The sequence below is a fragment of the Neolamprologus brichardi genome, chromosome 16 (genome assembly GCF_056152115.1).
Source record: "Neolamprologus brichardi isolate AB-2024 chromosome 16, ASM5615211v1, whole genome shotgun sequence".
Lineage (NCBI taxonomy): Eukaryota > Metazoa > Chordata > Actinopteri > Cichliformes > Cichlidae > Neolamprologus > Neolamprologus brichardi.
In genome coordinates, this window is record NC_142119.1 from 30,415,705 (window position 1) to 30,438,794 (window position 23,090).

Genomic DNA, 23,090 nt, shown 5'->3' on the forward strand with positions numbered 1-23,090 from the left:
ATGGTATTGCTACATGTTCTGCAACCGTGTGCAATAAACCTGCACTCTTGTTGTCTTTGAAATGGTTGCGTTGAACACGGGGACCGGGTCTCCAAGTATTCACAGTCACAGATGATTTCTTTAAAGCAACTCTGATCTGTCACGATGGTGAGTGACAGATCAGAGTCAGAGTCAGAGTCAATTAGACAACTACATACAATCTATTTTTGGTAATATGGTCATTAGTTGTGATAAATAAAACAAATGTTGTCGTCTACACAGAAAGTCACATTAAGGTGCTTGGCAGTATCCCTTTTCCATATAACCAAACTACAACAAATTGGCAAGCAGCTGAGTGTAGTCCCGTATTACAAAGAGGCGCATCACAGATGAGTGATGCGCGTCAGCACAGAATGATTCACACCTATAAAAACACATTTGTCATCTCATTTATAAACACGGACAGATTGCTGTTATTTGCAGACCGTCACCAGTCTGTTTGAGAGTGACTTTGATTTGGGTCGTGATCATCTGGTGACACATTGCCTCCCATCAGGCAACCTGAGCAAATGTTCCCCTAGAGTTGTCTCTTTGCCTATTGTCTACCAGTTGGTTGCAAAAACTCCCTGGAATTGGTCACTACATGCAAAAAACCCCCATCAACGCAATCATGGAAACCACTGATTTCTTTTCCTAGTCCCACGATGGTTGCTATTCTGTTTTTCCTTTATGTTGAGGTCAGCCTCCTACTCTGACTGTGAGGATAAGGCTACACCAAATGTCAGCTCATCCCTGTGTTGGTGTTCTCCCTGCAATGTTGTAATCAGTGCTGCCCCAGTATCATCACTACAACTGATCAGCCATGCTTTTGTTGTAGCTTTGAAACCTGGTAGAAAAAAAGACTACACACGCAAAACCTTCAGGGCTTTGTGCCAGAAGGCCAAGCCAAAAACACTGTGGATCTCTCTAAACACAAACCATTTCATAAAAAGTTAAGTCGTTTTTTGTAGCTATGCATAACTAACATGCGTCTGAAAAATGAAAATATTTTTGTGAACAGAAAATAAGAAGTTCACCGAGTCTAAAACATGAATTCCATCTCTGATTTTGGTTTCAAATGGGACACACACCCAAGTTTTGAAGCTGGTCAGGTGCTGAAGCAACACTAATATGATTTTGTAGGAACAACAGCAACATACCGACACCAGACACGCATGGTAGCACAACAGAGTTTTCAGAATACACATGACTCCCAATGCTACAATAACAGCATGGTTAAGATTTATATGTGTGCTCCAGAGTAATCTTTAAAACATTGTACAATCAGCAAAGATGTCATGCTAACAGATGAGAAAAATAATATGGGCTAAAGTATTACCTGGAAATGAAACGCAGAGCTCCCAGGGATAGCCAAAAAGGTTGGTACTCGTCTTCTACATCCATAATGCTTTGCACGATTTGTCTCATAAATAAAAGCATTTTATATGGTCTAAGTAAAATCTAGGACAGAGGGCTATTAATGGCCATGGGACTCCTCTCCTGGGGCAGCAGTGTTAATCGGAGCAATAGGTCTCCTTCCTGCTGGATCAATGTCAGCACAAATTTCAGATTGCTTTCCTGATGCGCGCCAAGTTATCTGTGATTCAACTTTAATAGGATATTGAACGGAGCCAGCATTTAGGGAGCAGAGCCGTATTTCACTTTATTGACAATCAAATGCACACAACTTTCTCATTAGCATGCATTAAGAAAACAGAGAATTAATCTTGACAACACCATCGGATAACATGACGACAGTTACATGCTTGTTTAAGCAAACACGCCTAAGAGTGACTTGGTGATGGCGAGATGAAAATGTCGGTAAAAGCAGCTTGACAGACATTATACTGGACAAAAAGCTACTACTGTGCCAACTGAAGGAGAAGCATAAATTAAGAAAAAAGGGACGAGCACAGGCAGCGATGTTTCATTTATATTTAGAAAACACGCCATCCACAATATCATCTTCAATGTTTCAAGACCTGAGTGCATCATGGCTTCCCCCTCTGTCATTTTGGATAAAATCACGAGTTTCCGCCTGAACGCCACTTCAAAGATTTGTAGTGCATAAATCTAGTGTCTCTGTCGTGCTGGGGAAAAAAAAAAAAAAAAAAAAAGAGGTCGAGATGTTTCAACATTTACTTGACTTACAAATCATCAAAGCTACCAGACAATGTGAATTGAATATCCATCATCACCTTCTTTAAAATTAAACGGAAGCAGGTGCATAAATATACAGTAACAGCTATTTAAATGCTATGTTGAAATGATGCTAGAAATCCCCATTGGCGTGACTCTCTCCTTTTTAAACAGGCTTATTTCACTGTAATGCATTTGCTCTGACACTTGCAATCCAAAAAGCAACGCTTGGATGACAAAACGAGTGGTGGCAATTCAAACTGGCCGTGCTAAATCAGATGACATTTTGCCACACCTGAAGGTCAAGTGTTTTGTCAGCAGAGGACAGACCCAGATGATAAACCTGCCAACATCAGGTGAAAGATTTGATGTCGTCATATTACCAAAACAGGGGCGTGAAAGTATTGTGTTTAAGAAGAAATCCTGGCTGGGTGACGGCTGCTTTTTCTGCACCGAGGGAAAAAGAAGGGGATGCTCAAGGTACATACTAATGTGCAGCATGTACTACAAGTGGAGAAAATGTTTGAATGACTGTATGTTTGCCCTTTGCATTCACAATTTCTTTTACATTAAATTGGCAATGCCTTGTTTTTATATTGAAACTTGCAATTTAATTGTAATTTACGTGTAATTACAAGTTAATAGCCGGTGCCTGAATTGACCATATTAAGGACGTCCCCTTGCTTTGATTTCATATACATATATAACTGCTAATAGATATAAAAGAAGTGTTTTTAGAGAATGGTTTTTCACTACCAGCCCTCATTATTTGAAACTTCTTCCATGTTTAAAACAGGCATCAACCACTGCAACAGTAACTGTAATTTTATATATAAATAAGGACACATAACTATCTTTACAAAATGTACCCAATGAAAATACAAACACTGTACTGCTCTAATTAGCTGAAGCCGATTCATTTAAAACCATAGAAATCTTGGGTGTTGTTTGATTAAGATACTGTCAGTATGCTGGTGCATGCATTATAAACAACTGGATAAAGGCAAAGAAAACAAAGTGATAAAAGCCGTATCTTTTCTGTTACAGCATACATAAACAATGTAAACAACATCGATCATGGCCTTACATATATTACGGTTGAGCAGCTAGGAACCAGCTTGAGTTCCCAAGTGTAAGTGACAGCTGAACTGTGTTGAAAATCTCACAGTTAAATTTTTAAAAACATATCCTTCTTTCATCTCCTCTTAAAAGTTTTGAATAAGGACTTCCAGGAACTGTGAAAAAGCTTCTCCTGTCAGTGTGTGAAGGTAACGCCAGCTCAGCCGGCTACAGTGCAGACCTGTCAACAGTGAGTTGTCAGCAAAACCAACAGCTTTTCCATTATGATATTCAGCAAATAGGGTTCTATAGTGCTACATCCAAAGGTTGTGAGCACAGAAGTTGACTGATTGGTTCATAAAAGATGAGCTTGTGAGGATCTGAAGAGCAATTATGGTGTTTTATTTGATCATATTCATCCAGAAATAAATTTAGTTGGTTTAAATGTGTTGTTTATACATACTGTGCACTGGTTCACTTCATAGAACATATTTGCAGTCAGATAATTCCCACTCGGCTCTGTAGCCGACTGGACAACCAGGGTACAGATGAATTCTTCTCATCTCTGGATATTATGAATCGAGTGGCTCTGTTCTAGCTGTCTAAGCTGCGTCTACAGCAGTGCAGTTGCTCTTGAACAAGGTGATATTGGTGGAAATTTTTTAATCCTTCCCTCCAAGCTGTAGCCTATAAAACTGCATAAAGAAACAAGGGTCCCTCCACAGCAAATGGCCTCAAAGATGGCCACCAGGAGCTATTGACATTAGGAAAGTATTAGCTTGAATAATTCAGCATTTTCTATCAGAGCATACTGTTCTATGTACATTATTAAGCAATATACAATGTAAGGAACCGATATTAAACTGAGGTTAAAAAATGCATTTAATGCTTTTGCTGGAAAGCCGGCCCTGAAGCCGTTTGACTAATCATTGCTCGTGTCTCCTGAGAGGAAACAACAAGGTATGCCAAAAATCATCATACAGGAAGGGCTGCTCAGGTGGTGCACAAAACAAACTCACAGATTCTGACAAAATATCACACCTGTCATAACACCTTAGCGTTTATGTACTAGACTTCTAACCTTGTTTGCATTAACTGTAGGAAACAGTAATGAGGGAAACTGAGTGTAGAATAAAAAAGAAAGCAAAAGGATATTAATAAGCATGCTTGTTGAGAAAATATTGCATACGTGGACGTAAACTCTAAAAAGCAGCAAGGGGCAAAGCCAAGTGTGTGACATTAGACATAATTCAGAATAAGGGCCAAGTGTCCAGCCAAGCGGACAGACAAGGCCCTCATGTTCAGACTGTGCCAGGGGTAAATATTCGGTATGACATTTGTGCTGCGTGCGATTTCCATCGGCTGAATTGTAGCCGACTGACATTTTCATCCAAGTAACGCTGGCAACGATTTCTCCACTTCTGTCTACTTAAAATATCAGACGGAATGGGACTGCACACATCGAGACCACCTAACAGTAGAAGTAGCAATGCAACGACAGCCTCATAAACAGCCGCAGTTTTCATATAGTATTCAAAGATTTCATCTAATTCACTTTTTAGTTTTCCTCCCTTGTTTCAATAAAGTTTTATTTTGAAAATACATCCATTTTACTTCATTTTGAAGTCAGGATGGCTTCAAATAGTAAAACAGTTATTAAATTATATTAAAAAGTAGGTTTGCCATATCTATGCACAATCATTTGACAGTGAAATGGAAACTTTGAATAGTTTTCAGTAAAAACTGAAATGCATTCTGCTAGACATCAATGGTATACTATACAGAAAGTCACTACAGCTGTTTTCTGTCTTGTATTTCCCCTCCTAAAATCTTTTAAGACCTCATTACTGGGGGAGTGGGGATGCATTTAAAAGATATTATGTTAGTCTTTCAGTTTAAATTACAATCCACAAATGGCTGCCAGAAGGCATGCTCTTATGTTAAATACAAATTTTGGTCCATACTAAAATTATCCCACAAAAATAAATTCTTTGAAACCTTTAATTTGGTAGCTCAAGCCCATGATCTCAAGTAATATCAGTCCTATGAGACATTTTTTTTCCCAACGTTGTTAGGATGAGGCTTTAAAAGAGCAAAGAGAAAACCAAGATGCTTTTGTCTTGTTTATTTTACCACCACTGTAGCATTGCAGTTTTCATAAAACCAATGTTTTCTTTTTCAAAACTCTACGTTACTTTCTACTGATTAAAATAACGCCAGTGTATAAAACAGAATTACTTTGTAAGGTGTCTCTGTTTTTTGTCTACCTGCATGTGCTATCTCTCTCAAAGTAATTAAATCTTAGGGGAGGGGGGGGGATGAAGAAGCACCAACCCATTATGTGGTGGCCTAAAAGCAAGCTTGGTTAATTTTTCAGAGGAATTTCCACTAATGTATTCAGAGCCCAGGAAACATGACAAAATAAAAGGCTCACATTGGCAGCTCGGAAGACAAGTGTAGATTTAAAGTGTCTCGGCCAAAGACTTTTATAATCATACTTATCTTCACAGTGAATGCCATTCATCATTACTGCAAAGTATTTTAAAAAGCCTTATTATGACACATGTGCAAAAATACTTCATTAAACTTTAGTCAAGAAAATGCATACTTAAATAACTGATTAACTTTTGCCAAAATCATTGCTTAATGAGGGACCCAGAGGAACAGCAGCAGCAGTACTGAGGGTAGTGCTGTGGTTGAGCTGTACGGGTACGTCTATGGGTATTTGGACAGTGACACAATGTTTGTAATTTTACCTCTGTACACTACAACAATCAGTCAAGATGCAATTCAAGTGCAGACTCCCAGGTTTAATTCGAGGGCTTCAACAAAAGTATTGCGTCAACTGTTTTGGAATTAGAGCTACTTTTATACACAGTCAACATTTTCAGAGTCTCTAAAGTAATTGGAAATTTTTGGCGAGGCCTGTACTCACATTATTCCACAACAAAAATAAGTATACAAAGAGCAGGAGTTTAAGTGTTGAACTTTTGGTAGCTGGATCTCCAAAAAGCGATGTTGATGCAAATAAAGGAAGCATTATTAGGCTGGAAAAACAAAAAAACCCAAACAAACAAAAAACACTAGTGCCGTAAGCGTTAATCTCGTTAAAATGACGTTAACGCCATACCCGCATTAACGGGGCAAACCCCAGTTAGCGAGTTTGCACGGAACTCACGGGGCTAATCCATTAATGAGCTAACCGCGCTAACACGTTGACACCGTGCAGCCCCATGCACTGGACAATCCATGCTAACTCGCTAACGTCATTTTAACGAGAATAACGCTGACAGCACTAACAAAGACTAAAAAAAAAAAACCTTGTTCAGATCAGCAGTCTGCAAATTCTTAAAGCAAGTAATGCACTAACCAGGTCTGCAAAACCAAACCTGAGGACCATATACTGCAACTAAAGTGAATGATCACAGAATTGTTTCCAAGGTTAAGAAAAAAAAAAAACACTTTTACAACATCTAGTCAAGTCCAGGACACTCTTAAGGAGGTAGGTGTCAAGATCTAGATGATTTAAATACAGCAGGTTTACAACAAGGTGCAAACCACTGGTTACGCTGAAGAACACAAAGACCAGAATAGATGATGTCAGAAAACATCTAAAAACAGCCTGGACATTTCAGGGGGAAAATTCTTTGAGCGGGTGAAATCAGGATCGACTTCTATCCGATTAAAAAATAAATACATTTAAAAAGTATGGAGAAGGAAAGGCAGTGTTATGGTCTAACGCATACCTCACTGTCAAACATGGTAGAGGTTGTGTTATGGCATCGGTATATATGGCTTCCAGTTTAATTGGGCCACTAGTGTTTATTGACTGCTGACAGAAGCAGCATACTCGCTTGTCATATTCAGACAAATGCTATAAAACTAATCTGATAGACCCAAAGCATACCACAAAATCAACCCAAGAGCGAAAGTCTGCATTTGAATCATAACTGATTTAAAACCACTGTGGTGCTGTACTGAGGAAAAACTACACAAATTGTGGCATTTTTTTCAAAAATCTATGGTGCAAACCGTGTTCATATTGCAGAAGAGCTGCAAGAGAAACGTTTTAAATTGGTAATGTGGACATACCCAACTTGAAAATATCACACCTGCTAATATGGAGAACATCTGCGATATAAAAATTGGGTAGACAGAAAAAGATGTTGCTTAGATGCTCCATCACCTGCACAACGTGTAAACACATGGTTTATTTTTCAAGAAAAAGACTTCCATTTAATCTGGTGGAGCCTGAGGAGCGATACCCATTTTAAGACCTGTTTGTAGGGGGGGGGGGAAAGTCCTGTAGCTGTATGAAAAATATGCATTTTGGCTTTCAGATATGTCTGTAAATTTTATATTGCTTTATCAAAACGCTCTTTCCTCCTCATCTCAGCTCAGCTCTAGCCGTGAGTCATCTTATATTGCTCGATAATTTCAGCGCCCTTTAGGGGAAAGGTAGACAGTGTATATTGATTGATTTGGGTTGGATATTTGCTAAAACAAACAGATATCTTGTTCCAAAGATCTGATTCTTCACTAACTCTGGCAGCATTAACAAATGCAGCTGAGACTGGGCCCAAAACACAAGCACAAGATAATTAGTCACACCAGGCTTGGAGTAGGAAGGGCAGGGAAGCAATCTGACTGAAGGATGTATTGATCCTCTAGAGAGGGAGGGGCACCCAGTCAGGAGTCATGATCAATCTTGCAAGCCAACTCTCTCAATCTGTGATGAGACCTGTGTGTGTTTGTGTGGGGAAGTATTCCATCTACACTATACACCCTTTGGTACACATGTTTGTGTGTGGGTGCCTGCGTGCATGTGTGTGTTGTGTGCAGCCACATTAACACTACCGACAGCTCAGTGTTATGACTTGTCAGAAAGAGACAAATGTCTGTGTGAGTAAAAGACTCCCAGGGGTTAGAGAAAGGGGGTTTAGCTGTACCACAACATCGGAAGCCTTTATCGTCGAGTTAAAAGCCACCGCCATCCCTGAGCCGCAGATTCTCCTCATCACGCCGAGCGCTCTAAACCGGGACACAGTTAGAGGTTTTAAAACCAGCTCAGGGAGCGATGGAAAAGGTAAATCTTCCCAAATATAAACAGTTTGCATATTGGTGTTATCCATTGGCTGGTCACAGGTGGGTTTAATCTGATTAGACAGTGGTGATGCATATCAGGAGGAGCAACAGACCAAATGCACTGTAATTCATCTTCCTCTGATACACCGGAGGAGGAGGAGGAGGAGGAAGAGGAGGAGAAGGTGGGAAAGGAGTGCAGTGGCACTGAATTGGGTTGCAAAAGCAGCAGTCCTCCCTTTAGCCTCGAAAAGATACGCGATCAGTTTTTTGTTTTTTTTCCCCTCTCCTGCATTTTGCAAGAAGAGTAAAAGATGATAAAAAAAGACAAGAAAAGAGTTGTTTGTTTATGGGTGGTGGAGGATGTAATAACGCTCACCGCTGGCCTCTAGGGTTGAATCCGATATCAGACAGCATGTTAATCTGCAGGGACTCCCACAGCAGTGGAACTGTAGATGGCTAATTGACAGGCTGTTGAAGACGAAGCCAGTCCAGATAGCCAGTCACTTTCACGCTCCCACACTCCTCGCTCTCCACCAGGAGGGAAGACGGCAGGCTGGGGGAGAAGAGTGTGTGTGTGTGTGTGTGTGTGTGTGTGTGTGTGTGTGTGTGTGTGTGTGTGTGTGTGTGTGTGTGTGTGTGTGTGTGTGCGCGTGCGCTGTTACACTTTGCAGCCACTAGGGAAGCGGATGTCACTCCCACAGTTATCTGCACATATACACAGATTTTCACACGGGCGCAAACACACACACACACACACACACACACACACACACACACAAGCCCGTTCAGCTATCTTAGTGAGGACCTTCATTGACATAATGGTTTCCCTAGCCCCTTATCCTAACCATTAAAAATGAATGCCTAACCCTAACCCTAACCCTAAACCTAACCATAACCTAATTGTAACCCTGACACTAAAACCACATTTTGAGCCTAAAAAAGGCCTTTAAATGGCTTCAAATTTGTGAGGACCGGTGAGTGCGTCCTCACAAGTGACGGTTGGTTCTCACAAGTATAGTAGAATGCAGATTTCGGTCCCCACAAAGATAGCTAGACAGGAATACACACACACACACACGTATATATAAGTGAGAATGAAATCCTGTAACTGAGTTTTTGCGGGGCTCAAAGACAACGCCAAAGGTCGGGGATGTATTTCTTGTTGTAACATGGAATGTCACACTCATGCAAGGGCTCAGGAGACACATTTTACACATCAGGCCCAAGTAGGAGATTGTGGAGACTGTGCATGGCTTCAGCATATCAGAAAAATGTAAAAACCTTTTTTGAAAGTCGGCTCTATGTGAATCCATGCCAGCTACATATAAAACTCTAAGTCTAGGTGCATGCCAGTTCTGTAGCTTGTTACCATCGAGACTTAAATTCGCTTCCCTATTTACGCTCTCACTATAATTTTTCATTGCCTCCCCCCTTTCTCTCATGACCCACACAGGAGCAGTACAGTTATTGAGATCAACTCCCAATTATGTCGCGTTTGTGCCATTTTCTACATTATATTGATTTACATTAATGCAGCTTCGGATTTTGCTCTACTATGAAGGATATGACGGGGGAAGGGGGTGAAAATCATCTGTGGCTTACACCATTACACATTCAATTATCTATAAAACACACAATGGAGGCTTCAGTCAGTGAAATGACAAATTGCAGGCGGAGAGCTCTTCAGTGTTGTCCCCGTTAACCCAGGTTTTTATAGATCACCTCGCATGCCACCCTATAGCTGTTTAGTTATCTCCATGAATATATGCAGAAGGGATCTGTCCTTGCTGAGAGCAAAATCTGATAATGCAGCAGCAAACACAGCTGAGAGTCAGAGCAAACCAATTCAGAGCTCTGTTTAAAAAAAAGCCAAAGGGCTCGCTGCTCATCTGTGCGACAGCACCACACAATAGATGAACAATTATTCAGCGTTAGACTGGAAGAAAAATATTAATCTATTTATTCATGGCTTGTTGAATCAGCTTTATCTTCTGTGATTAATCCAAGTCAATAATGTAATCTTTAATTATAAAGAATGGCCTTATTACCTACGTCAAATAATCACTCCGGTCCACGATGCTGGAAAGAGGAAAACAAATTTCTCTGCTACGTGGTTATGTATTTTTCTGCCATGAATTAGAGCAGCCAGACCTTTTTTTTCCTGGCCTTGAGACTCATATTTATTTGACTCTTTCATCAGTGAATGCACAGAGGGCAAGTCATGATTTCTGAAATAAACAAACTTTAAAAAAGAGAGAAAAATATTGATATATTTTTGAGATTTTAGTGTTTTTGCAGAAACCATTTCAGTCACTAAATTTACCATGCATGGCTATTTAGATTTGGGATTTTATAGTAATTTAAATTTAAAAAAAAAACAAACTTAAAAGCTATAGTAACGATTCTGAGAGAAAAATAAAAGGAAAACTGGAAACCGGAGGTCTAGTACACAGAACACGGTCTGGTTACAGAAAAGCTCAAATGTCAGAAAATGTCACAATTATATTTCATCATACAATTTTCCCAAGAGTCCCGCATCCATGAAGCTTTTATCAAAATATAACATCTGGAGCTCCCAGAATGATCAATCAAAAGAAAATACATTTCGATCCTGAAGCAGGGCCCTAAGAGAGGAAGAATAATGACCGGTTTGTGCAGGACTCTTGTTTTTTTGAACATGCTTGCATGTGATTAATAGCACATCACCTGTAATAATGGCCTTCTTGCTGCACGCAATTTCTAGTTAGAAATATACACATGCACATACAAAAACAGAGGCACGCATGCATGTAAATGAGCTTCGCTGGCATTGTCCTGTTTTGCGTTCTGCTCACCAGTCTGATCCCACAACTCCCAGTCCTTCCTCTCTTTTCACTCCCAGTGCAGATTCCCACCAGGACTCAAAGTAAGTGATTTTTCATGCATGGCGGCAGCACGTAGTCTGTAACAAATCTAACTGACAGCCCCTGAAAATGCAGATCACATAGTTGACAGAGAGGAAACAGCAGCTTAGGGAACTTCCAACAGGATCCTAATCTGTGATGAAGTCACCCAGTGTCCAAAGAGAGCTACAGGACGTTTCATCGACATGGAACAGACATTTCCTGGATGTCAAAATTGTCTGCTAATTAATGTACTCGGAGAGGAGTGAGTGTCAAAGTGTCAGAGGATATTGCCGTCAAACGTGCCAGAAGCACGTTACAAACTTTTAGAGTCGCAATGCCGCTTCAGACTGAATACTGCAAAACTTTTTGGGTACCCTGAGGAGCACAACATTTTCTTTTGCGCGACAGAACAACTGAGAACATTTTCTGGAAGGGAATCCACGCTCATGTCACAGGTAATTTTATGTGTATATGTAAGAAGCTGCCTTGCCAACAAAATAAAGAAAAAATAAATACCGTGCTAGAGTGTCGGAGAAATCAAATGAGAAGCAGAGAGACGTCATTATTTCTTCAGCGTAATTTGGCACATCAGACATAATGTAGTGCCATCTCTGTGATAAGACAGAATCTTCAGGTCTCAGAAAGGTGAGCATATCAATGTTCAACATACCCTATTAAGACTTGACACCCCCACTTTATCATCACTAAAGCAATTGCATATTCCTATTCCTGCAGGAGAGATGGGGAAATCCATCTTCTGCAAGGACAGTGCCTTTAATAAATAGTGCACAGAACACAGGCACAAACTCTCCCTCGTTCACCTGATCCTTTCTCTCTTTCCATCTCTCTCTCTCTCACACACACACACACACAGACACACACACACTTTCCCTCTCATGGAAATTGTTTCATTCCTTTTAGTCAATCTGGCTAATGCAAAAATCATGTATGTCAGTCTTTAAATATTTAATCTTAACAGCAGCGAGATTGAAATACAACGTTGAAGAAGCATTACTCCTTCCTTCCCTCCTGAAAGGTACAAGAGCCCAGCGAGAGGGAGAGCGAGAGAGAGGCAGGCAGCTGCTCTGCAATGTCAGGAAGAGAGAGTGGAAGCGACAGGGAGAGATGGAAAAGAGAGGAAGAAGAGACTCGGCTATTTTTGATGGCAATTTTGTTGCCATGCACTCTCAGCTAGTAGGGTTGGAGGCAGCACTGAAGCGCAGTTTGCCTTGGAAAAGTACACAACCACATACAACAGCTCTCTATTTTTCTTCTTTGGGAGAAGCCTTTGTTCTTTGACATAATAGATTCTAGTGGAGGCACGGCTGAAGAGAAACACTGTTGCTGCTTAGAACTTAGTGAGAAGAGATACAGCTCGATGACTGAACAAAAGACATGAATCTTGCATGCAGAACTGTACCGTGGGAACCACATGGCCCCAAGAGATGAGTAGAAATACAAAGAGAATTTAAACCGCTCGTCTTAACGTGATCCTACCGCTTTCATCCTTACAGGTAGTTTTGTGTGAACAAGGATATTGTTCACTTACACACTTGTGGCCCCTTTAATGTTTCAAATACTTGTTTAACAAGGTTGTTTTTGCAGGAACAACAACAACAATAAAAGTTTTTTCTGAAGCCAATAAATCACAATTGAGTGGTGTCACTATGTAAGAGCGAGCAAAACACAAAACTTTGAGAAACTTTTACACTCACCACAGTGAAGTCCTCGGCTGAGCAGTTCTGTCCACTAAAATTGCAGCTCATGAGCATCTCTTCTAACTGATGTCCTGTCCTGTTGAAAATGTCCTGCATGTCAGGAGCAGGATACATTAAATCAGTGGGTTTGTGCCCATCCCTGTTTTTGGGGGGCAGACCTGTCAAGTTAGCCAGGTGGTAGATGTCAGCATCGGTGAGCGCTGAGAAGCGAAAGCGGTTTATGTTGCAGATGGTCACAGCGGGGAAAACCATCTCGGGGGTCGCCTCTTCATTCAGAGCTGTGACGTGAGGGTGCTCCAGGTAAGAGATGGCACACTTAGCCGCTTGGTACAGAAAGAGTGCCAGTGAAGTCAAAAAGGCAAGAGCCCAGAGAGTCTGCCGGATGCCCAGGCGACCAGAGACAAAGATGTGGTTAATCCCATGAAGGGAGCAGGAGTTAGCAAACCCGGCCAGGTCCTTGGCCGGAGGTGCGCAGCTCTCCTCGATCAGGCTCTCCTTGTCCCCATCCTGCTTGCTTTTCTGCTTCTCATCCTCCTCTGCAAATTTGATTTTGCAAACAAATTCGATAGGCATGGGGGCAGCCAGGTCTGCGTTTTGGTTTTGTTTTTGATGACAGCTATAAGCCCTGGATCACTTCTCTCCCACTTCTTCGCCTTTTGTCGTCTGTGCAGGAAACAACTCCAAAAAGAAAAAGACGGGAGAGAGTTTGTTGCTGCTGCTGTCGCTGCTGCCTGTGCTGTGACTGATAGTGCTGCTGCTGCTTCTGCTGCCACGGCTCCTAGTGACTACAGCGCTGCTGCTGCTGTGCTGCTACTGCTCTGAACGCTTGTCTCACTACTTGATCAGCTCACACAGTCTCGCTTATCAGCAGTAATACAGCTGTCAAAATAAATAAATAAATAAAAAAATACCCCCGCACACAACCTCAGACCCACAGATGAAAATGCAGCATTTTGAGTCGGGCTAAAATAAGAACAGGGCACTTAATAATTCACGAGGAGGTAACATTGTCATTATTTCCTCCTCACTGGCGCGAATCGCAACTTCCCCCGGTCATCCCCATGCTTTCCCGCTGACAGACCACCTCCTGCTTAATCCACTTGTTTAGATGGTGCTTTCACTTCTCAACCTGAATAAAGTTGGTGTCAGAGGTTCTCCTGGCAAACATCTGGTGTTTGATGTGAATTGCAGAGGGTCACGACATTTTCATGCCACACTGAATAAGGTCTCTAGAGAATGCCTAATTGAAACAATAATGAGCGGTGCAAGCAGTGGAATTGAGCACGAGCTAACCCCTGGCAATCAATCTTGTCTTTGCAACAAAAAAGTAAAAGACTATCGATCGAGCGAATGTGTCTGTCAGAGATTAAGCGAGGCAGTACAACGGTGTTTCCTTATCAGGAACTAATAGTAGCATCACAAGACTCCAGCACGAATTTGAATTAGTGAATGCATCCTGATCGGGACCCCGATGCTGCTAAAGACGTTGAAATCGAGTATCAATCTGCCTCCGTCCCCTACCCTTTACAGTGTGTGTCTCAGTGCTGTTAATGGCCCTTTTCCAAGTTGCCAAACAAAATTATGCAAATGGAAGGCAGAAAAGTGAGAGCCCTAATGCATGTTATTCCCCTTTAAATGGAATTAGTCATGCGGGTCACATCACAAGGGGCTGGGACCTCTAGAGAAAAGGCATATTTAAAAGTGAATTCAACCGCTCTAAACACACGTGCCAAGTCAAGTCTGAAAGAGCACCAGAGACCAAGAGGAGCAAATAAGGGGACTTAAAAAAAGAAAAATGCCCTGCATTTTCTTAATCAGCTTAAAGAAGTCTTGTGATTCACATAAAATGTGAAAACCAACAGAAGAGTCATTTTTGACATAAAATTCTAGAAATAATCAAAATAAAAATTGTCTGATCTGTTTGGCTGCTTATAAAAACAATGTTCCTCTTTAGACACTGAAAGAAGAATTTCCCAATTTTGCCATTTTCTCTCTTTATGTCTTGTTTTGTCATTTCAGATCTTTAGACATTTGTTTTTATTGCAACTGTTCATTGGTGTTGTGTTTTTCGGCTAGATAAACAGATATATGTAGGATATTGCTTTTACTTGATACAAGTTAAGCATCCACGGTTTAGCGATGCCTCTGGCAGGCACAGAGCCCTTCTAACCACAGAGTGTTTTATGTAGTCACTCCCAGAGGATGCTGGGGTTATTTACTGTCTCACAGAGGGAATGAAGCCTCACAGTCCACGCCATGACTAAATACCAAATGTGAATAAAAAACATGCAGACACATCTGGCACATGAAAACCATTCAAGGAGTAGATGGCATTACATTTGTCGTGATGTTTGTCAGAGTCAATTACACTCCAAACCCCAGGCCTGCTTTGTGTCTGATGCCCTAAAAATGAGATACAATGGATTAAATGTCACTGACCTTCAAGTTATTTTTGACACTATGAATAATGTCTCATTTTGCAACAACATCAGCGGGGGCTTTTTGTAGGGCATCACGGTCAAGTCATACACAAAGTGCTTTTTCTCTTTTTCAAATACAAGGTACAGTTGAGACAGAAAATGCTTCAAAATGGTTGTTGAAAATCACTCTTTTTGGTCTGTTTATTGAGAAATGAAAGCAGTTTGCAGAGCTGTAAGATGTGGATACATGATGCCTTCCCTTAGAGAAAAGGCTGACAGCTTTATCATTTTGTCCAAAAAGCTCCATCTATTGGATGTCTCTGTACTCAGTGTTTGCTTTGATGTCAACTGAGTAACAGAGTGAGAAATGTCCAAATCATCAACTACAGTTTTAAGAAGATGGTTTTGGGCAGTCATTCCAATGATAACCAAAGAAAAAAAACAATTAACTGATTGTATTTGTATATGAAAACTACAAATGTTTAAAGAAACAACATCTGGCATTACACTGAAAACTTTTGCACTTAAAATATGTTTTTATATTTGCTTCAGACTCTCCATTCCAGGTACCGTGGTAAGTCGCCAGCTAAGGATCCAAATCAGGAATACAACGAATTAGGTGTTGGAGAGCATTTACCGCAACAATCAGTGATGGACTCAAAAACGACGCCATTGTTTTTAATACCGTTTTGATGATTGTGAAAATTGCGTATCGGAGTTGTTCTTTGCAATTTCCTGTTGTGCGGTTCACTTTTGCAAATGAACAGAACAAAGCCACAACAGATGAAATGACAAGGTTTTCTTATTCCTGACTCACTTGTGTGCTCCCTAAATGACTACATCCTTTTCTTGTTTATACTCACCTTGTGTATCTCAGGTCCACTCAGGAAAAACCATGGCTTCCATTCTTTGTGTATTATGTATATATCAACATGAAGTAAAATGGGCTGAGTTTTATATAAAGACAAGCAGAGAACAGAGCATAGGGAGCTTCGTGGCCAAGCAACTCCATCCAAGCCTTACATCACCAAGCACAATGCAAAGCGTAAAATGCAATGGTATAAATCATGCCACTACTGGACTCCAGAGCAATGGAAATGTGTTCCCTGGAGTGATAAAAAACGTTTCTCCATCTGCCAAACTGATGGACAAGTTTGGGTGCCTGGAGAGTGGTACTTGTCTTGTCTGTACTTGGCACTGTTCCAAGTGTAAAGTTTGGTGTAGGTGGGATTATGGTGAGGTTATTTTTTCAGTGAAGTTCCAGTGAAAGAAACTCTTAATGCTTCATCATACCAAGACATTTCGGGCAATTTCATATTCCCAACTTTGGGTAGCAGTTTGGTGATGGCCCCTTCCACTTCTACCAAGACTGCGCACCAGTGCACAAAGCAAGGTCCATAAAGACATGGACAAGCATGTTTAGTGTGGAAGAACTTGACGGGCCTGCAAAGAGTCCTGACCTCAACCCAAACTGATACAATATGTGGGATAAGTTAGAACCACGACTGCAAGTCAGGCCTTCTCACCTACCATCAGTGTCTGACCATTCTGAAGAAATGGTCAAAAATTCCCATCAACATTCTCCTAAACCTCATGGAAAGCCTTCTTGGTGTGTATCATCAAAGTGCTTACTATTAACTTACACTGACGAGTGATGGACGAATGTCTTTAGAACCGTTTAGAGCATTTCACTCGACGTTAAAGTATATTACTGGCAAACTTTACATAAACGATGAAAGCATTTATTCTGCAGAAAAATGATTCTGACTAATGAGGGGGAAAATGGTCAATTTGGTAAATCCTGGTCATACAGGATAATTATCTGTGGTATGCTCGTTGACAAGCCAATGCACAAGTGGTTTCACATTCACACTGAACTCTTCTCATCACATCATTTTTTTTCATGGTAGCTATGCTCACTTTTATACTGTCTATGCTACTTGGCTTGAAAAGCTCAAGCCAGTGTAAACGGGACATGGTCATGGTCAGAGTCAAAGAGAATTCATCTTGCTTCCAGGGAGAACAACCAACACTTCCTACTAGATGGCAGTAATTTAATAGATGGATGCAAACAAGCTAAACGGTTTATGACAAAATACTGTTTGAGATGCACGACAAAAGACTGCTTTTGCTTTAGGTTTTAATTAATGTCTGGTTGTAGATTTCACCACACAAGTAGCACTTTGCTTACACTACAAATATGTAGATACACTGTAGGAGCTGTAAAGTTTGGTTGAGAAACCAAGTAACATTTACCTATCTACCTACCTATTCTCCTTGACACATCTGCAAAGCCTAAACCAGCGCCAAATGTGAAGCTGTGGTCGTTGTAAATGTTTTTTTTACCATTCAAGATCGATTATTGCTAAATTGTGGTTTGAACCTCAACTTTCACCGCCTTAACCTCCTAGGACCTGGCGTCCACATATGTGGACATCACATTTTAGGATGTCTAGACCAAAATACTCATATGTGGCTCTCATTTTTCTCAGAAACAAAAATTAGGAGAAAAAATAATCTGGTAATTCTTTGTTTTTACATTCATCAGGTCCCAATCAGCCCAAATAGCAAAGAGAAATTGAAAATGCAGGTCATGAAAGAGTTTGGGTCTTAGGAGGTTAAAGCTAAACTACAGGCAATCTACAAGCTCAAAATTTAACACTGGATAAGACTTAAAGACTTGGTTAAACTAAACCAAACAGTACCCACCTGTGTGAGCTGATGGTCTTGTGTTCCCAGAAAGCTGTGGGGGAAAAGCAGAAAATTAAAAGTTTAGTCAATGATGGACTGAAAAGAATTTTTAAATTTAAAGTATCCAAATATGAGGATGCATAAAATGCACATACGGTGTGTAAATTAAGGGAGAAACTAAAAGAAAAGTGAAGACATTTGCATTATTTTGATCTAGACTGCTGAATGTGAAACCTGCGGGACTGTTCAGTTCTTTTCAAGTTAAAAAGACACAGCTTTCACCCTGCGAGTGACCGCACTAATGTACTGTACTTTTTCAAGACCTAAACTCTAAAGCCTCACTAGCTTTCCCAGGAGGTTGCAGTGTTCATTAAACTTTAAAGAGATCTTTCAAATCAGATGTATTTATCTCCTTGAGAGCATGAATGTTTTCAGCAAATTTCACTCAGTTCATTCATTTGGGAAAGTTCAGACTCACAAATGACTGTTTGATCGTAACTATGGTGAAGAGGATCTGCTGAAGTTCAAACTAAGTTTCAGGAAGGTAAGAAAAGTTGCTGTGAATATGGCATTGTTGGTGGTGTAAGACAAACAACATATTAAATGGGTATTAATAGATGGGGCATTCTTCTTCTTTTCTCATTATTTTAATAATGATTTTAATAATAATAATTTGAGTTTATTTAAATACCACTTATAAAAAAAACCCAGCATGTTTCTCAAAAACACATAAACAATAACCTTAGAAGAGGTAAAGTATAAAAAGGTAAAGGTAAACTATTTGGAAATCAATTAAAATAGGCCATGCAAGACTCAAGTGCAACATCTAAAATTATAAAGAAGCTACAAATGACAGCATAATGAAGAGTAAATTGAAATTGACCAAAAATTTAAAAGTCAAAAAAACAAAATTGGCATAAGCTAAGAATCTAAACGATATAGAGTCTATATTAAAATTTATAAGAAAGTCCTACGATGTAAATCAGTCTTTAACATCGATTTACAACATGACAGTGAGTGTGAGCTGGAATTAAAGTGGAGTATTCCACAACCAAGAAGTCCTAACAGGAAATATTCAATCACCTTTTGTTTTAAGGTGTCCAATGGGAACAGTTAACACGTTTCTGAGGATCGCAGGCTGCACAATAATAATGGACTTCAGTTCCAATATGGATGCCAGAGCCAGACTGTGAATGGCTTTAAAAGTAATGAATAAAATCTTAAAATCAATTTCAAAAGTAATGGACAGCCAGTGTTGAGTCAATGAAACTGGTCTAATATGTTCACTTTTTTAAGAAGTCTATTTATCGATTTATGTCCCCTATAGCTGGGATAGGCTGCAGCCCCCCCACGATCCTGCTAAGGATAGGTAGAAAATGATGGATGGGATGGATCTATTTATTGATACCTGTTACAAGGAAGGCCAGGTGATAAAAATAGCACACAACTATTTCTTAATATTGGGTAGAAATATTGTAAGATGGGAGAGGTTTTATAATAATAATAATAATAATAATAATAATAATAATAATGGATTGCATTTATATAGCGCTTTTTCGGGACCCCTCAAATCGCTTTACAATACCACTATTCATTCACTCTCACATTCATACACTGGTGAAGGCAGCTACAGTTGTAGCCACAGCTGCCCTGGGGCAGACTGACAGAAGCGAGGCTGCCATATCGCGCCATCGGCCCCTCTGGCCATCACCAGCAGGCAGTAGGTGAAGTGTCTTGCCCAAGGACACAACGACCGAGACGGCAACCTTCCGATTACAAGACGAACTCCCAACTCTTGAGCCACGATCGCCCTGTAATCGCCCTTATGCATCTGTCAATTTTAATGGGAGCTAGAGCTGTGTGTCATCAGCATACAAGTGGAAGGAAATGTTATTTTTCAAGATTCGAGATTAAGATTCATACTGACCTAATAAACCTATTTTGTCATTTTTCAACCACGTGACATTTTTTTACTTCGCCCAAAATGGTTGGGGAGTAAGGTCACCTGAAGTGCACATGGTAAAATATAGGCGGACCTTACTCTTTCTGTCTGTGTTCACATTGCAGTACTTTATGCCTTCTGCTACTGGGATACATGAAACTGTAGTTTGTCTCTAGCATGTGGTAACAATTACAAGAGCACTTATAAAATGTTTCGTCTTAAAGGGTTTAAGAACAAAACATTAGATTTTCCATTAAGCTAAGTATTTTTTACTCTTGATTACCTTTGTTAAAAGCACTGTCTGCTAAAAAGACTTACATTCACTGGATCGCCTAATAATACAGTCGTTTCTTTAAATGTAGATGCATCATGGATATTGTGAATCGCCTGTATTTACTTTTCGTCAGGAAATGAAGACAAAGCACAGGTGTCGATTGTTATTATAGATCTATTCTGCCTATGCCTATGGCACAAGTATTTTTTCTCTCACTAAAACTAAAAGGAAATAAAAATCATTTTATGCACTGCAATGTGGAGCCAAAAGATATGCCTGTGCACTTTTTTGACATGTAATGTATTTTCTATTCAGATGAAGAGCACAAACAGCCTAGCTCTTAGACTTGCATGTGTGTGATTTGTATTTGACACATATTAATGTGTTGATAACAAATAATGAAGACCCGGTGCAGCAGAGGATGCTCCTACCTCAGCACCAAAACGGCCAGGTATCTGTGGTCAACAGAAAACCCTGCTCTGTGGAGCCAGCAGGGGAAATGTCATATTTGCATAAATGCCACAAAATATTGTATTTCTTCTTTTTTTATATCATTCATATTTGAAGATGTAGAATTGTAGAGGCTGCAGACAGCGGGTTGATATTTGTTCTGTTTTTCCTTGAGCAAACATCAGAGATCTCTGCTCAATGAGGGGGAAATTTAGATTGAACTGTTACAATCTAGGGAGGAAATACACTGAAGGGTACTTGAGTTAAGTTACTGGAGTCTGTCTTCACAAAGCTTCTCATTGTGATTTTTTTTTTTTTTTTTTTTTTTTACACTGCATTCCCACCTGACATCTAGTTTTAACCTGTACTCACCTTTTTTAAAGCCTCTGTTTTAAGGATATTCTGTATTATGCCCAACTTCTTTCATCTCTAGAACTGATGTAACATTTTCATTAAAAATCAATGTCATAGTTTTTGTAGTTTTACCTCTTCAGTCTATTTTGTGGGTAGAGCTTTATACACTGAACTCTATTCAGTATAATTATGTTGTGATGGAAATTTCTGCTGTTTCTGAGCCTTGGGGGCTTCAACTAAAAGCAACCGGTTTCTGTCTTGTTCACAAAAAATGTATTTTCAACACGACGTGCATAAACAAGCTATGATAAACAGCACTGCTCATGCAAAAAGCCATCTTCATCACTGTGTGAGCAAAAAAAATAAGAGAGAAGGGCATCCTGAAAACCCATTTACATCTGACCCATGCAAAATCACAAAAAGATCAGTGGTGATGACAGCCATTGTCAATGCAGACCTGCACAATTATATTTCAAAGGATGTTATATAGACAGTTTGACAAGTCCACCTGCTTTGGATGTTATCATCCTTTTGAGTGACTCGCATCATTTGTAATCACTCACATAGATAGTGGCTACTAGGTGCCCTCCTGCACCTACCTCCCTAAAGACGTGTTATCATTCACTCTAATCACTGATAAACAGAAAGAAACAGATTATGTAGGAGGCTCCTAGAAGTTGCTGGAATTATCCCAGAAACGTATAAAAACCTGAGCTTCGTAACGTGTTATGTTGTCAAAGGCTGGGTCTTAACCCAAAGCACAATCTTTTACAAACCCTAACAAAACGCTTTCACAAGCAAGTCTCACAACAATAGCGAATAGGGAGAGAGACATTATTTTAGTTGTAGTGCTATAAAAACCACATCTACTCAAACATTAGAAAAATCCCATATAAAACCACCTTTTTCTCCCTAATACTTCTACTATGCATGCAGGTATGAACCTCTGTTGTTCAGTGTAGTTGTCAACGCAGCATGACTGGTTAAAATTTCCTGTTTTGACTGATGATTGGCTCTTTGGGGGCAGTGCTATGTCTATTCCTGATATAATGTTACTGCCATAACCAAATATTTGCGGTGCCTGAAAATAACTGAGCAAACAGTGTGTCAAAACAAAACTTGGATTCAAAAATGTGTCTGCTAGTTCATTTTTCTGTAACATGTTTTTCAGTTTTTGGCTGCAGAGGCGTTGGATATAGGAAAAAAAATAGGCATAGATGTATATATTAAAAAAAATTAAACAGTGCTATTACACGATGCGTGGCAGAATACAGTAATGTCAAAGTAAAGACCTTCCATCCTATTTGTAATAGATCTTACGCTCACATTTAGCAGGTAAAACTGATAAAATTGCTATTCCTCCTGTCCCCTTAAGCAGACTTTAATTTCTCTTTTAAAACTCTGGGGGCAACATGGCCACCTTAAAATGAGGTAACAGCCATTTAACTGGATAACAACATTGAAAATGGGGGACTAGCAACAGCCATTTCAGGGAAGCTGCAACATCTGCAGCATCTGTTGTGTTACATTAATATTTTTCTTCAGGTTTATCATGAATTTCCCATGCACTGCTAAAATGGCAGCATGTAGAGCATCATAGCAGTAAAGGACTGTGACCACTGTAGAGCTGCATTACTCTAGAAACAAAAAAAGCTCTGCCCCCTTTCCCATACCTGCACTAAACTGGATTTTTAAAATATATATACATAAAACTACTTAAAATAAGGTAGCAGTTATCAGCATTTAACAGTTTGTGTGGAAAACTGCATATAAATAATAATGAGTGTCCTTTTCTTCTATACATGAATGTAATGATGTTTGCAGATGGAGGGGAAATGGAGGAGTGTTTTTTTTTTCTTGCTGCTGTAGCAAATCTCACTATTTGATCATGCATCGGTGCATTGGTAGACTTCCTGGTACAATGGTTCTTTATGTTTTCCCGGGAATGTCATGTTCATGTGGTAAGTCATGGATGGCATGTCTATTTATTTATTTTTATGTGTAAATACTGAAAGTTGAGAAGGAACGGTAAATGCCACTGACAGCAATCATGCA

At 39.9% G+C, this 23,090-nt stretch overlaps 1 protein-coding gene across 1 annotated transcript in view; it reads right to left on the reverse strand.

Annotated features, from left to right (window-relative positions):
* Positions 1–13,705, reverse strand: part of asic4a (acid sensing ion channel subunit family member 4a) — a 94,829-nt gene extending 81,124 nt beyond the window's left edge. The window contains exon 1 of the mRNA XM_006799105.2: positions 12,902–13,705. Coding sequence (XP_006799168.1) covers positions 12,902–13,477 — 576 coding nt within the window. The 5' untranslated portion in view covers positions 13,478–13,705. The remainder of the gene's footprint in view (positions 1–12,901) is intronic.
* Between the last annotated feature and the right edge of the window lie 9,385 nt (positions 13,706–23,090).